Consider the following 13507-nt stretch of genomic DNA (forward strand, 5'->3'; position numbering starts at 1 on the left):
GTAATTGATTAGAATGAGACATAGGTGACCATTTGTTTCTGATCTCAGCTGTTTAATGTATTAAATTTAGTTTTACTGCAGAGTTTCTGCCTCCAGTAAACATCTAAACTGTCACAAAAAAAATCTTATTTATATAAACTAATTTGATTTGATGAACTTAGTTTTATTTTTTCCTGCCCTCAGATGATTTTGTCGTAGCAACAAGATTTATTTAAGGCTTTTTGTAACTCGTGCCTGTCACAGTAATTTGCCTTAAAGTGCTTTGGAAAAAGTAACTTTTATGTGTACTTTGTAATGTTTTGTAAAGCCGTTTTAGATTTTTTTGGCGGAGGATTATTTTTTATTGAACTAGGTTCTTACAAGTATACTGAACCATCATTTTTGTGTATTTTTAAACCTGTTCTTGACTACACTTTTACTAGCCTGAGGACAGATGATGGTCTGTAACAAACTGCATAGTCCAGCTGTATTTTGTACTTGGTCACAATGTGTAATAAACTGTTGTAAACCCAAACATTTGAACACATTTCATTTTTACATAAAAAAAAAAAAAAAGTCGTCTTATGAACTATTTTTATTTTCCTAGTTTGGTCGAAGACCTTCAAACATGTTTCTTTGATCCTTCAGGTTGCTTTAAAGATACAGTATTTACATAGCTTAAATATCTTGGTTACCATGGCAACTCAGCTTCAGACTGTAATGTTCATCGTTTTCAGACGAAAAGAAGCGTAGCTCAGTTTACAGGTTCTGGTTACCGAGGCACAACGAACACAACGGGGAAGATTCAGTGGAAAGAGCTGAAAAAGGCAGAACAACTGAACGTAACATGCACGCGCGCGCACACACACACACGCACACTTAAGTTAGTGGAAAAGAAGAAGAAACGGGTTGGTCCTAAAGCAGCAGGACGTCAGAAGTGAGGCTGGACTGCAGGTTTGAGTCGTAAGAAAACCATCTGGACTCGAACACACAAAGTTCTTTGGATCTGCAGCAACGAGCCGTTCAGGAATCTGACCGTCCTCGTCACAAAGAGCAGCCCGCCATGTACTTCCCTGTTGAAGAAAACGGTCAACAGATTAATGTGTGGAGCTTGAAGACCTAAATAAACCATATTAATAAACATTAAAGCTTTATTGCTACAGCTTTGAAATAAAATTAACAAACTAGCCTTTTTTCTAATCAGAGTCAAGTTTTTAAAGAAATTGCATTTAAAGTGTCAGAAATTTGTTTCCTGACAAGACTCCACTTTCTCCTGTATCCCTGAACAAGTAATTACTGTTATTTATTTATTTTAACAGATTTTTCTTGGCAGATATGTCATTGTTCGGTACAGCCAAGTTAAATTCCTTGATTTTCAGTTTAGATATTAAATTAAGGATAAATAAAGTAAACAGTTTTCAATCCAACTCTGCTACTAATAAAAATCTTAAAGAATATACGACGCCGGTCGTTGCACGTGAAATTTAAGGATTCATTGGAGAAAAGCATTTCCGTCCCCATCCAACCAACAGACACAAACACAGCAGTTAAAGGTTCAGTTTGGTGTGGTAGTAGCAGAGTCATCCTCAGCCCTTACTTTGAGCGCTAACGCAAGACTTCACATCAGATCAAGCATCGTTAACAAAGCAGTCATGACTCTGTCCCTGAATGGTGAGAACGTGGCTGTAAAAGCAGATGCACTATAAACACAAAGGTTTTCTCACATTCACAAATAATAAACGTTTCAGTCATGAAGTTTCTGTTTGCTGCACGTTACGAGCAACAGAAACGGTTCCTCAAAGACTGAAAAGCAAAAAGTACAGATTTAGTTTCCAGAATTGATGGAACCACCTGTGGCGAATCTCTTTTTGACCAGCGACATGCGGTAACGGCTGCCCACCAGCTCCACGTCCAGGCCCGACAGCGAGGTCCCGGAGCCCACAAACTGAACAGCCAGGCTGGGCGGGGGGCCGCGGGGGGGCTCCAGGCACTGCCAGCTGGCACACAGAGTCCCTGAACCTGAAACGCAGCAGAAGCACAGAGAACGTACTGATTCCACCGCAACGCAAGAGAACAGGTGAGAGCGTTTCCTGCAGCTTCACTGTTCACACGGTACGCCGTAAAACATTCACTGGAGCAGCAAAAATAAAACTTTGGAAAAGAGCAAGTCTTAAAATCACACAACACTTTGAAAGAGAACAAAGTTTTACTCAACAGTTATTCAGGACTAGAAGCCACTGGTAAAAAGACAAAACAAGATAAAATTTATCATTTGCACTTTAAAAATTTTAAGAATTTAGTCTAAAATTTAGCTCCAAATAATTTAACATATTTACTAGTCTTTGTTTTTATTAAAACGCAAAGCTTTAATACAAGTAGCTCTTTATGACACGTGCTATGTTGATTTTTGAGATCTAACTTTTTGATTTTTGTTAAACTAAACAAAATGAAGGTGAATCAAACAATGTGAACTGCATAAAGTTAAGGAAACAAAAATCAGTGACAGACCACTGTGACATTTGCATATTTATGATGTTTGAATGCAAAATGTGGTCATTTTACCATGAATTATTGCCAGTTACTTCTCGTGCTAAAAGCCATCTTTAATATTTTGGTTTCTGTGAAACGTGCAGCTCCAAAGCCAAAACAAGCGAAGCCGTGTGGAAGAAAAAAGTTTGCAACGGTGCAGTTGTTTTTGGCTCATAAATCAAAGAAGACATCAAACTTTCTGCTTCATCCTCTCTCCCATCACTGATGGCTCCAAAAGATGTTCTTCTATTTTTCACAGAAGCACAACTTTACAGAATCATACGTGATCAGATACAAACTGAGCAAATGGCAGAAATGAGGGTGGAGCACAGGTGGAGGTAATCATAAGATTAAATGATTTAAAGTCGAGTTTTAAAACATCACAAATTTTATTTGACACAAAGAAAAATGTGAACGCAGTAGTCCCTCGCTACTTCACGGTTCGTTTATCGCAGGCTCGCTCTATTGCGATTTTTCAAAATAAGTTTGGACATGACACAAAATTGGCTGATCGATGGATGGGCCGCACGATCGGCATGGAATTTTTATTTAAAATGAATTATTTTAAATTATTTACCACCTGCTGCACATTTGTGCAGCCCACACTGCAGGATAAACTCCCTGCTACAGCTGACCAACTGTTCTCCGTGCAGAGCTGAGAAGTGGGCGTGGCCAAGTGCGCTTGCATGACATTCTTTGCTCTTTTAGAGCGCTTAGAAACATTGTTCAGAATATTGCAAGAGCGTGGGAAGGATTTAAAATGCCTATATCTTTCTATCTATATCTATATCGAGGGGATGGATGGATGGATGGATGGATGGATGGATGGATAGATGGATAGATGGATAGATGGATAGATGGATAGATGGATAGATGGATAGATGGATAGATAGATAGATAGATAGATAGATAGATAGATAGATAGATAGATAGATAGATAGATACTAAAATAAATGACTACTTACTACTACTTAAAGTCCATTAAGTAGGAATAGTAGTACTACTTGTACTACTATTCCTACTTCGTGGTTTTTCACTCATCGCGGGGCTTCAGGGTACAGATCCACCACGATAAATGAGGGTCCACCGTACCCAGTTTTCACTCTCATTTTGCTCTTTTAAGCATCACCAGTGCTGCTGTTAAAAAGGGATTTAAAGCCTTCAGCTTTCTCAAGAGTTTTTTTGTTGTTTTTTGCATGAGTCTATTATTAATTTCTACATTTGTTTCCTCACGATGTAAACTTGAACTTGACGAGGAGGTGATGAAGTAAACAATCGGCACGAGTTTTGATAAACCGGTTGTTTTAGTCAGACGTTCTGCTCCTGGTTATTGAAGAGCAGCGTGCACCGATCGAACCATCGAGTTTAAACAAAAACAAGAGAAAAGCAGCAGCAGCGTTCTGACCTTTGCTGTGATTAGTCGGGGAAAGGTTGGGGAGTTTCCACAGCAGCCTCCGTTCCTCGGCATTCCTAAATAAGCAAATCAGCTGTTAGCGACAGATTATTCACAGCCAGCTGATGTTAAGTTTAAAAAACTAAATATTCCCTCCTAGTATTTAATAATTTGGAGTCTAAATGTGAGATACGTTGTATAACAACCGCAGTGCTTTGACACAAGCGTGGCCTGATTTATTTATGATTCTATCTGACACCCCTCGTCATCTTTCCATCGTGGCTGCTCACCAGGAGGCGGGCGGCTGGCACTGCAGATCTGTGGCGCTGTGGTCCAGAGGCAGCAGCACCTGGACGGCGGTGAGCTGGGTGGACGGCGCTGTGGCGGGACAGCAGTGATAATCGAGTGAGACTCGGGTCACGGTGCCGCTCCGCTGACACTCGGCTGACAGCAGGAGAGGAGCCCGACCCGGGTCCTGAGATGACGCCTGAGGAAATAAAGAGGCCGGGAATACAAATCCTGACTAATACTTCCAAATGAATAACCTGATAATGAGCCTTTAATTAATAAAAGCTCAGAGTTTTAGTTCTAATAAAGTCTTTTATTAGAGTTATTTTACACTTTAACCTTTATTTTATCAATTTGTAGAGAAGCTTAAAGATTCTTGAAAAAAAAAAAGACTTAAAAATGACAAAGAAGCAGTAGTTTGTCTTTTATTAAAACAAGGTAAAGATCTTGTTAAATCCTGACCTGATACTTAAGCAGGCCCAGGTTGTAGTACGAAGCCTGGGGGTTGAGCTCGGCCTCCCTCTGCAGGTAGATCTGCAGAGCCTGCATGTTGAACCAGAAGTCTCTGGTGTCCGGGTCACTCTGAGACGGATCACTGTGCAGACGGGGACACGACAAAAACGATAACGATTCGATGGTGCAGCGGGCAGGTCTGTGACGTAACGAGCAGTGCTCACCTGTAGAGCAGCTTTTGATTGGGCAGGAAGTGATCGATCCTTGAGACGTTGACCAGCCTGAAGCTGAGCACGGGAACGTTGGGGTTGGCTGTGAAAATCCGGGTGATTCCTGCTGGGAAGGACATCGTTAGGTCTCCTGTGATCTTCACAAGACATCTGAAGAAGAAAAACGAGACATATTATGAATTAAAAAAAGGCTTATTATTAATAAATATTTATAAAATGGCATAAACTTGTTAACTTGACAGAATCATACTGACCGGTTGTGCAGTCCTCCTTTAAAGTAGGCGTTGATGTATTCGGTTATTGCTGCTGCTACGGGCCAGGCGTCCCGCGTGCTGATGGAAATGGGACTGGGACCTCTGGACAAGTGCACTGAGGACAGATGTGAGAACCTCAAGTTGTGCTTGTGTTTACAGAAACACTTTCCAGCCTCAATGTTGGCAGGAATATTACTACTTGTGAAAATAATATATAATCTTTCCATCAGAAACGAGTTTTGTTTTAAAAGGACTGAAGGTGCAGGACTGGTTCTGGAACAGGAGCTCATTCCTTGAGCTGGTCTGACTCCAGTTGTTACAAAATACCGTATATTTACCACACATTTAAAACACTGACACAATATCAACTAGGAGTTAAAAAATAATTCCTTCAAAAAGTTTAACAACAACTCCTTTTATAGATTTTTGTCAATTTTACATTTTAAATTTGCACTTTTCTCATCATTGTACCAAATGAGAGAACCCTCTTAATAATATTTAAATCTTCAAATGTACATGAAAACAAAGTCTGCTGATATAAGTGAGATAACATGTCCTCTCAAACATTTTCAATAAAAATAAGGAATGGTGAGGAAATCAATCAATTAAGGATTTTCAGTTGGGTGAAGAGGATGAAAGTGTTTCTCAAAGCTAACCCAGGACTGAACACACAGGCTGAGCAGTTTACTGAGCAGGACTTCATCCAGAAATCACCTCATTTCACTGAAACGAGATTAACGGTCTTTATGCCACAGAAAAGTCGTCAGTGTTTCACTTTGGTAACTTTCTGGTTCTGCACAAACATCAAAAAGTGAAAAAACACTAAGCTTGTGGTGTTAATATGGTATTCATTAGAGTGCAGAACCTTTAACTGCACAAGATGATATGTGTCTTAGCAGTTGTTTTATTTTTTAGAAGGTAATCTTTATTCATAAACAAAATATATCTGTTGTAAAATACTTATCGACTTGAGACCCTTCTTTAACGTTTTTACAGACTCAGCCCTTCTTAACATGGAGGCTCTTTCAGTGTGTGTCGTTAATAATAGCCAGGAGATGTTGCTACAGAGATCAGGTTTAAAAATATTTTATGTTACATTAAGTAGATTTCTATTTATTAAATAGATTTATGTTACATTAAATAGAAGTCAGTGTTTTCCTGCAGGTTTAGGTTCGTGCAGCTTACATTGCCTTTGTTGGTGATCCTGGTGCTGGTAGGGCAGCGGTGAGGCTTGACCCACTCTGGCAGGGCTGGACGCTCGGTTCTGCAGCCCCCACTCACCGTCTCGAGCCTGAGGCCCCCACTCACTGGGGCTGGAGGAGGAGGAGGAGGAGGTGAGGGAAGGGCTGGGCTCTGGCAGCGGGGATGAACACAGCGATCGCGACTGAAAACACAGAACCAAGACAACGTGACGAGTGTCGCCAGGATCACAAGGATGTTTGATCTCAAGTTAGAAACCAACCGACAGGTACTCACTCTCTCACAGCCGCCGAGTCGACCTGAAGACCTCTTGGCATGGGTCGATCTCGGAGGAGCCGATGTGATGACTTCAGAAGCGTCCGGTCTGTAGTTGGGTTTGGAACCTTACAGAGACACAGGAATCAAACTAAAACTCGACGAGTGAACAACAACAACAACAAAATCTATTCAGAGGAAGTGAGACAAGCTGAAAACACAAAGCGGCCAAAACAAACACCAAATGTAACAAAGTTTTATCCGAGCTGTTAATTAAACTGAGTACTATTTCATCCCTCCTGATCGCCAGAGGGCGGTGCTGAAAGCACTGAATGCTCCCTTCGCACATGCGCTGTTCGAGTAATAATACCAATGGAGTCACAGGTGTGACACGGATGACCAGTCAGAGGCTATATAGCCCGACATAATCCGCAGCTCTGCTCCTTTTTTCTTCTTGCGCGTGGTTCAATTCAGGGCTTCAGACCGTTGGAACTTTTTTGAACTTTTCAGCGTCGTCAGAAGCCCAACTGTCCGTTGGCGGGAGTAGTGTGTTCGCCCTCCTAGGGGCTGCGACGGTTTAACCCTGTTCAAAGGTATTTCTGCTGATTCGTTGGATTCTACGGCGGTTTCCGAACCTCCCAACTTACAGCGTCTGACAACTATGTGTGTGATTCAACACCGGTGAGTAGTGTTTTTACTTATATTTCGCCGTTGGTTAGCGGTAGCATTCGCTCCGCTCCCGTTTGTTGGGAGGCCTCCAACCGCGTGGTCGGCTGGACTGTGCTCCGAAGTTGTTTATGACTACTATGTGTGTGATTTAACACTGGTGAGTAGTGTTTTTTGCTTATATGTTGCCATTGGTTAACGGTAGCGTTCGCTCCGCTCCCGTTTACTGGAGGCCGCCAACTGCGTGGTCGGTTGGACTGTGCTCCTAAGTTTGCTTATTACGTAGTCAGCTGAGTTCCTGGCCTTGTTTTCATTGGTGAAGGCTAGCGTTTTCGCACCCTCTCCCAGTCATTTTCTCCATTCTCATTGACTGTTGGACTGAGCAAGTGGTGCTAGCCTCTCTGAGTTCTGGCCTTGTTTTAATTGGTGAAGGCAAGCGTTCGCGCCCCCTCTCCCAATTGTCCTCTTTTACCAGCTGAGCTAGTGGTGCTAGCCTCACTGAGTTCTGGCCTTGTTTGAATTGGTGAAGGCAGCGTTCGCGCCCCCCTCTCCCAATCGTCCTATTTTTTCCAGCTGAGCTAGCAGTGCTAGCCTCTCTGAGTTCTGGCCTTGTTTTAATTGGTGAAGGCAAGCGTTCGCGCCCCCTCTCCCAATTGTCCTCTTTACCAACTGAGCTAGCAGTGTTAACCTTTGAGTTTCTTTGCTTTAATTGGTGACAGCAAGCGTGCACGCTCCCTCTCCCAATTTTTTCGTCCTGTATCTTGGACATAGCTGGCGGTGCCAGCCCCTTTGCTGGTTGCAGTTTTTTACTTTGATTGACTTGAAGTGAACTGCCTAAAGTAAGGAGCATGGACGGCTCTCACTGCTGTACAGTTTGTGGAGCCATGCTCCAGACAGATGACAGTCACGACCGGTGTCCTGCCTGCCTTGGACATGACCATCTGGTGGAGGCCCTGTCAGAGAACCCCTGCATGAATTGCAGCTTCATGTCTAGTGTTGTGAGGGTGGCTCGGCTGGCCCAGTTTCACCCCGAGCTCAGCGATGACCTCCCGCCTTCTGGGCAGGAGGCTCCACCTAGGCGCTCCAAGCACCAGACTGAGGCCGCAGTCTCTGTGGCCCCTTCTGGGAAGAGGCAAGCCAGGTCTGATATGGGCCTCTCCACGAGGGTGGAGCAGCTGTCCGCTGAATTAGCGGAGATGACGTCCCTTTTTCAGGTACGCCAACTGGGAACTGAACCAGTGGCAGCGACCAGACTCTCCTCCCCACCCATGCCTGAGCAGGCTGCGGAGAAAGATGTGCTATCCTTGGCTGCCTCTGCCTCTCACTTTTTAAGTGAGGAGGAGAGGCATTTATCTCAAGTCTCAGAGACAGCTTAACTTTCTTTGTCTCGGAACGCAGTTAGTGTCTGGTGATGGCTCGATGCAGGACGTCATGCGTATGGCCCTGAGACAACTTCAGCTGGACGTCCCGCAACCAGAAGAGTCCATCCCTGGAAGTGCCTTCTTCAGGCACGGACGGGCCCCTCCTTCCTTTTCTGTCCCTCCATCGGAGGAGTTCCTGAGGGAGTTGCATGGTTGCTGGCGGGACCCCAAGAACTTTGCGCACCTCTCCGCATATGGCCAAGTGTTGGCGGCTATGCATGAGCCGGCTGCAGCAGGCTTGGATCGCATGCCAGCGATAGAACGTGCTGTTACCTCGCTCATCGTGTCACTGGAGGAAGCTCTGCGCAGTGAAGTTCGGTGCCCACGAGCTCAGTGTCGCGTCACGGATAAATTACTCTGCAGAGCTTATGGCGCCAGAGCACGTGCTAGCCGCTTTGGCAATTCCTTGGCGCACCTCATGCTTGCCCTTTCCGCGTCACTTCAGGGGACTAGTGGTGTGACAGCAGCAATGGGCTTTAGCGATGCAGCGCTTCAGGCCTTTGCACTGATGATGAGGGAACTTGTGTGCGTGATGTCCTTCTTGGTCCAGACTCGCAGACAGCATTGACTGAGCCATGTTGTAGAACCCTCCGTAATGTCCCGGTGATGTCGGGGGAGTTGTTCGATTTGGCTGCCTTGGAAGCGCTGGAACGGACCGTCCAAACACGACAGAGAAAGCAGCAGCTTTCGAGCCTTAGCAGGGTAATGCACCCTCCACCTCCTCGGCATCCAAGGCGCCCGTCAGCTGACCCCAGCATTCAGCCACCGCCTGGGGGTCATAATTGCCCGGGTGGTCTTTACCCTCGTGTGGTTCAGCAAAGAACCAACAGGAGCTTTCGTGAGTCGGTCCACCAACCAGCTGGGCAGGTTCGGACCACGGACTCTGGCCGCCGCCCCCCCACGGTCCCTAGGGGCCGTGGAGGGAGACGGTAATGCCACCAGGCCAACCGTTGGATATTTCTCCCACCAGCAGCTCAGTTACTGGGCTGCTCACGCCGTGGACCCATGGGTGGTTGCCACTCTGACCCATAGTTACCGGCTACAGTTCTGACGGCGGCCTCATAGCTATATAGTTATATAGTTATATGAAATGAATAAATTTACAATAAATAAATAAATAAATAGCTCACGCCTGGTCAAGATGACTGTAATCGCCGACCCGGTGAAAGCTCGTGCACTAGACCAGGAGCTTTCTACCCTCCTGGCCAAGGGCGCAATCGAGGCAGTGGACCCTCTGCAACAACCCAGAGGCTATTACTCGACTTACTTCCTCGGGCAAAAGAGGACGGGCAGGTTTCGTTCCATTTTAGATCTGAGGGGACTCAACCAGTACCTAAGGGGGCTGCCCTTCCACATGCTCATGACAGCAGAAATCCTTCAAGGTGTCACGAGGGGAGAATGGTCCACATCTATAGACCTGAAAGGTGCGTATTTTCATGTGCCTATTGCGGCAGACCATCACAGCTTTCTCAGGTTTGCCTATCGGGGCCACCACTGGCAGTTCCGAGTACTCCCATTCGGGCTCTCTCTCTCCCCGAGGGTGTTCACTTGGTGCGTGAAGGCAGCCCTCTCTCCTCTGCAGGCCTACGGAGTGAAGGTTCTGCCGTACTTAGACAATTGGCTTCTCTGCGCCCCGTCTCGGGCCTGTGCCTTTCACGACACGAACCACCTGCTTGCTCATGTGTCCCCGTTGGGCCTCAATGTCAACCTGGAGAAGAGCTGCCTGATCCCTTCCCAGACGATCACCTTTCTTGGGGTGGTTCTGGATTCACCCTCCATGAGAGCTCGCCCATCCGCTCAAAGGGTGGCCGGCATACTCCAGCTGGTCAGTCGGTTCAGGCTGGGCAGGCAGCTCCCCTATGTTGCCTTCCTGCAACTACTCGGCAAACAGACGTCAGTCACTCGGGTGGTGCCCTTAGGCCTGCTGTCACTTCGCCCCTTGCAGAGGTGGCTCAACAGCTTTCACCTGAATGCTAGGCTGCACAGGCATCGCAAGCTTGCAGTGACGTGGTCATGTCTTCATGCCCTGACTCCATGGAGGGATGAAGATTATTTGTCCAGGGGTGTCCCCATGGGAGTGGTAATGTGTCGCAGGGAAGTGGTCATGACAGATGCCAGCACCATGGGATGGGGTGCTGTGTGGCAACGCAGAGCAGTTCAGGGCCGATGGGGTCAAAAGGACCGCTCCAGGCATATAAATGTGCTGGAGCTGCATGCAGTGCATTTGGCACTCGGGTACTTCCTGCCTCACCTGGAAGGGAGGCATGTTCTCGTTTAGTCAGACAACACCTCTGTTGTCTACCACATCAACCACCAGGGGGGCACCAGGTCAGCACAACTTCTGAGAGTGTCCAGAGAGCTCCTGGAATGGGCCTCTCCTCGCCTGTCCACCCTGCGGGCAGCGTACTTACTAGGGCGACACAATCAGGTCGCAGATTTTCTCTCCCGCCAAGGGTCCACTCTGGGAGAGTGGTCCCTCCACAGCGACATAGTGCTGATGATCTGGGACCATTTTGGTCAGGCAGAGATGGACCTGTTTGCGACAGAAGAGTCGACTCAGTGTCCTCTATCTCTTATGGGGGGCGTCGGGTGCGCTGGGCCAGGACGCATCGGCTCATCCTTGGCCAAGGGTCCTCCTATATGCCTTTCCACCCCTTTCTCTAATTTGGCCAACCCTTGAGAAAGTCTTTGAGGAGGGCCACAGGATGCTGCTGGTGGCTCCATATTGGCCAGCACGACCATGGTTCCCACTGCTACGAAGTCTATGTCAGGGTGTCCCATGGTGCCTTCCGACCAGTAGGGACTTGTTGTCTCAGTTGGGGGGACTGATATGGGACCCCAATCCTCAACATTTTCGGCTGTGGGTGTGGCCACTGCGCGGCTAGGACAGCAGCTGACTAGAGTTTCGAGCCCCGTCAGACGCACCATCCTGGGCGCCAGAGCACCCTCTACTCATCAGCAGTTCCCCCTCCCCCTTTTTACAAGAATCTGGTCTTTTCATTTGTCTTAAATTAAATTATGTTAAAAGCTGAAAATACATAATTTTTAATATTTATTGATATTTTTACTGGGAACAAAAGCCACCTCCAACAAGCCTAAAGTGGCCCATGGGGCACCAGTGGACAATCACAGTTAGCAGGGTGTTGCAGCTCTGAACACTTTTAATTTAGAGAACGAAGGTGTAAAAATGGCACTTTTGATCGTAAAGGTTGCAGACCCCTGGTTTAGATGGTGGTGTTTAACTAGCCTATAAAATTATTTTTTAAATGTTTGAGGAAATAATTTAGGTAACAAGTCTTACTTTAATTATTTCTTTTTTTTATATATATTTTATCGGTCCTAAGTTGAAAGCTTTGGAACCTGATAATTTAAAGTATAAAAACAAGAGATCAATTTGTGCAAATTGTTATTTTTTACAATTACAGTATAAAAAATACATTATTGTTCTGCAAAAGCAGTTATTCGCACTGAAGTAGTTTCTGTAGTTATAAAAACAATAACTACACCTGCACTTGGAATATACATTACAACCCTAAAGGTCTGAAGAACGGAGGAGGAAATAACTTTGTACCCTTGTGAGAGCTCATGTTGCAGCTCATCTGAGTGTTCAGATCTAGACAGTCTTCATCTTTGTCCGTTGAGAAGCACAGATCCTCCTGGGGTCCCGAATGCCTCGTGAGGGGAGGGGCGTTCCTGCTCGGCTCGGTCTCTGATGATCGATGTTTTCTCCTCTCTCCTCCACCTCCTCCTTCAGATTTAATGCCTACTTCCTGTGATTTGGAGCCAGCGCTCTCGTTAAACGGGTTGTGGACAGAGTTCCAGTGCATCATCTCCTTTTTAGGCTGAGCTGTGGGTAAAGAGCTCGAGCCTGCATCGACTCCTGCTCTGCTGCTGCTGTGTGAAGGTGCTGTTGCAGCTGCTGCAGCCAGCGATGACTGATGTGTTGGACTGCCGATCATAGTGATCGCAAATGGGTCATCAGTCGTAACAGGAGGCGGGAGGCTGCGGTCTCGTTTCCTGTCTCTGTCTTTACGATTGGAGGTGGATGATGATGATGAAGAGGAAAAAGGAGCCGGGAGTGTTTTTGTGTCAGCGAGGGAGACAGAAAACGGGTCTCCACGAATTTCCTTTCCCCTGACCTCCTGGAAGTGGCGAGGTGGTGGGCGTGTCCAGGTGTCAGGCAGGTTTAAGGTCTCCTGGGTAATCGTCCTGTCAAAAGCAGCGATGAAGGGGTCCTCAGGTGGAATATGTTTGCAGTTCCACACTGATGACTCCACTTCAGGAGGAGGAAGGCTCTGAGGAAAAGCAGGGAACCGCATAGAGGAGGGGTCCATCTCCAGAGGAAGGCGTGATGGACGCGTCCAGACGCTGGAAGATTCAACCTGCGGGTTAGAGCTGCGTCCTGAGGAAGGTTCGTGGAAAGCAGAAAAGAAAGGGTCCGCAGGTCGGCCCAAAGTTTGAGTCTGTTCTTTATTCTCAGGCACAGGAGGCCAGGCCGCCCAGCCCGCCAGCTCAGGGGACGGCCCAAGAGGCTGATGGGAAGGCGAGTCCAGGCCAGAGTCTTCAACGTTCTCCGGTGACGAGGAATCAGACGAGAACCCAGCATCTGACAAACAAAATAAATGTATTAAACTTCAGAACAGTGAGTCAGATGTTGGTGCAAGAAGATGTTCAAGCCAAAAAATGGAAATGTAACTGAGGGATCGTGATTTTCTGCGGTTTGATCACAGTGACCCCCTAAAAAAACTACTTGGATCTAGAACATCTACCATTTTTATATGTTCATCTGTGAGGATATTGTATGACCTGTGTTAGCTTTAGAGATACCTGGAGAAAAAT

The 13507-nt window shown here is 46.3% G+C and overlaps 1 protein-coding gene across 1 annotated transcript in view; it reads right to left on the bottom strand.

The window, feature by feature from the left end:
* Positions 1–1804: 1804 nt before the first annotated feature.
* Positions 1805–13507, bottom strand: part of fcho1 (FCH and mu domain containing endocytic adaptor 1) — a 50847-nt gene continuing 39144 nt past the window's right edge. Inside the window, exons 18-26 of the mRNA XM_037697843.1 lie at positions 12240–13274; positions 6603–6709; positions 6312–6510; positions 5127–5241; positions 4867–5022; positions 4652–4784; positions 4192–4388; positions 3914–3978; positions 1805–1998 (exon numbers count right to left, since the gene is read on the bottom strand). Of these exons, the coding sequence (XP_037553771.1) occupies positions 1805–1998; positions 3914–3978; positions 4192–4388; positions 4652–4784; positions 4867–5022; positions 5127–5241; positions 6312–6510; positions 6603–6709; positions 12240–13274 (2201 nt within the window). The remainder of the gene's footprint in view (positions 1999–3913; positions 3979–4191; positions 4389–4651; positions 4785–4866; positions 5023–5126; positions 5242–6311; positions 6511–6602; positions 6710–12239; positions 13275–13507) is intronic.

This window comes from Nematolebias whitei, chromosome 3, assembly GCF_014905685.2.
Source record: "Nematolebias whitei isolate Nwh7 chromosome 3, NemWhi1, whole genome shotgun sequence".
Lineage (NCBI taxonomy): Eukaryota > Metazoa > Chordata > Actinopteri > Cyprinodontiformes > Rivulidae > Nematolebias > Nematolebias whitei.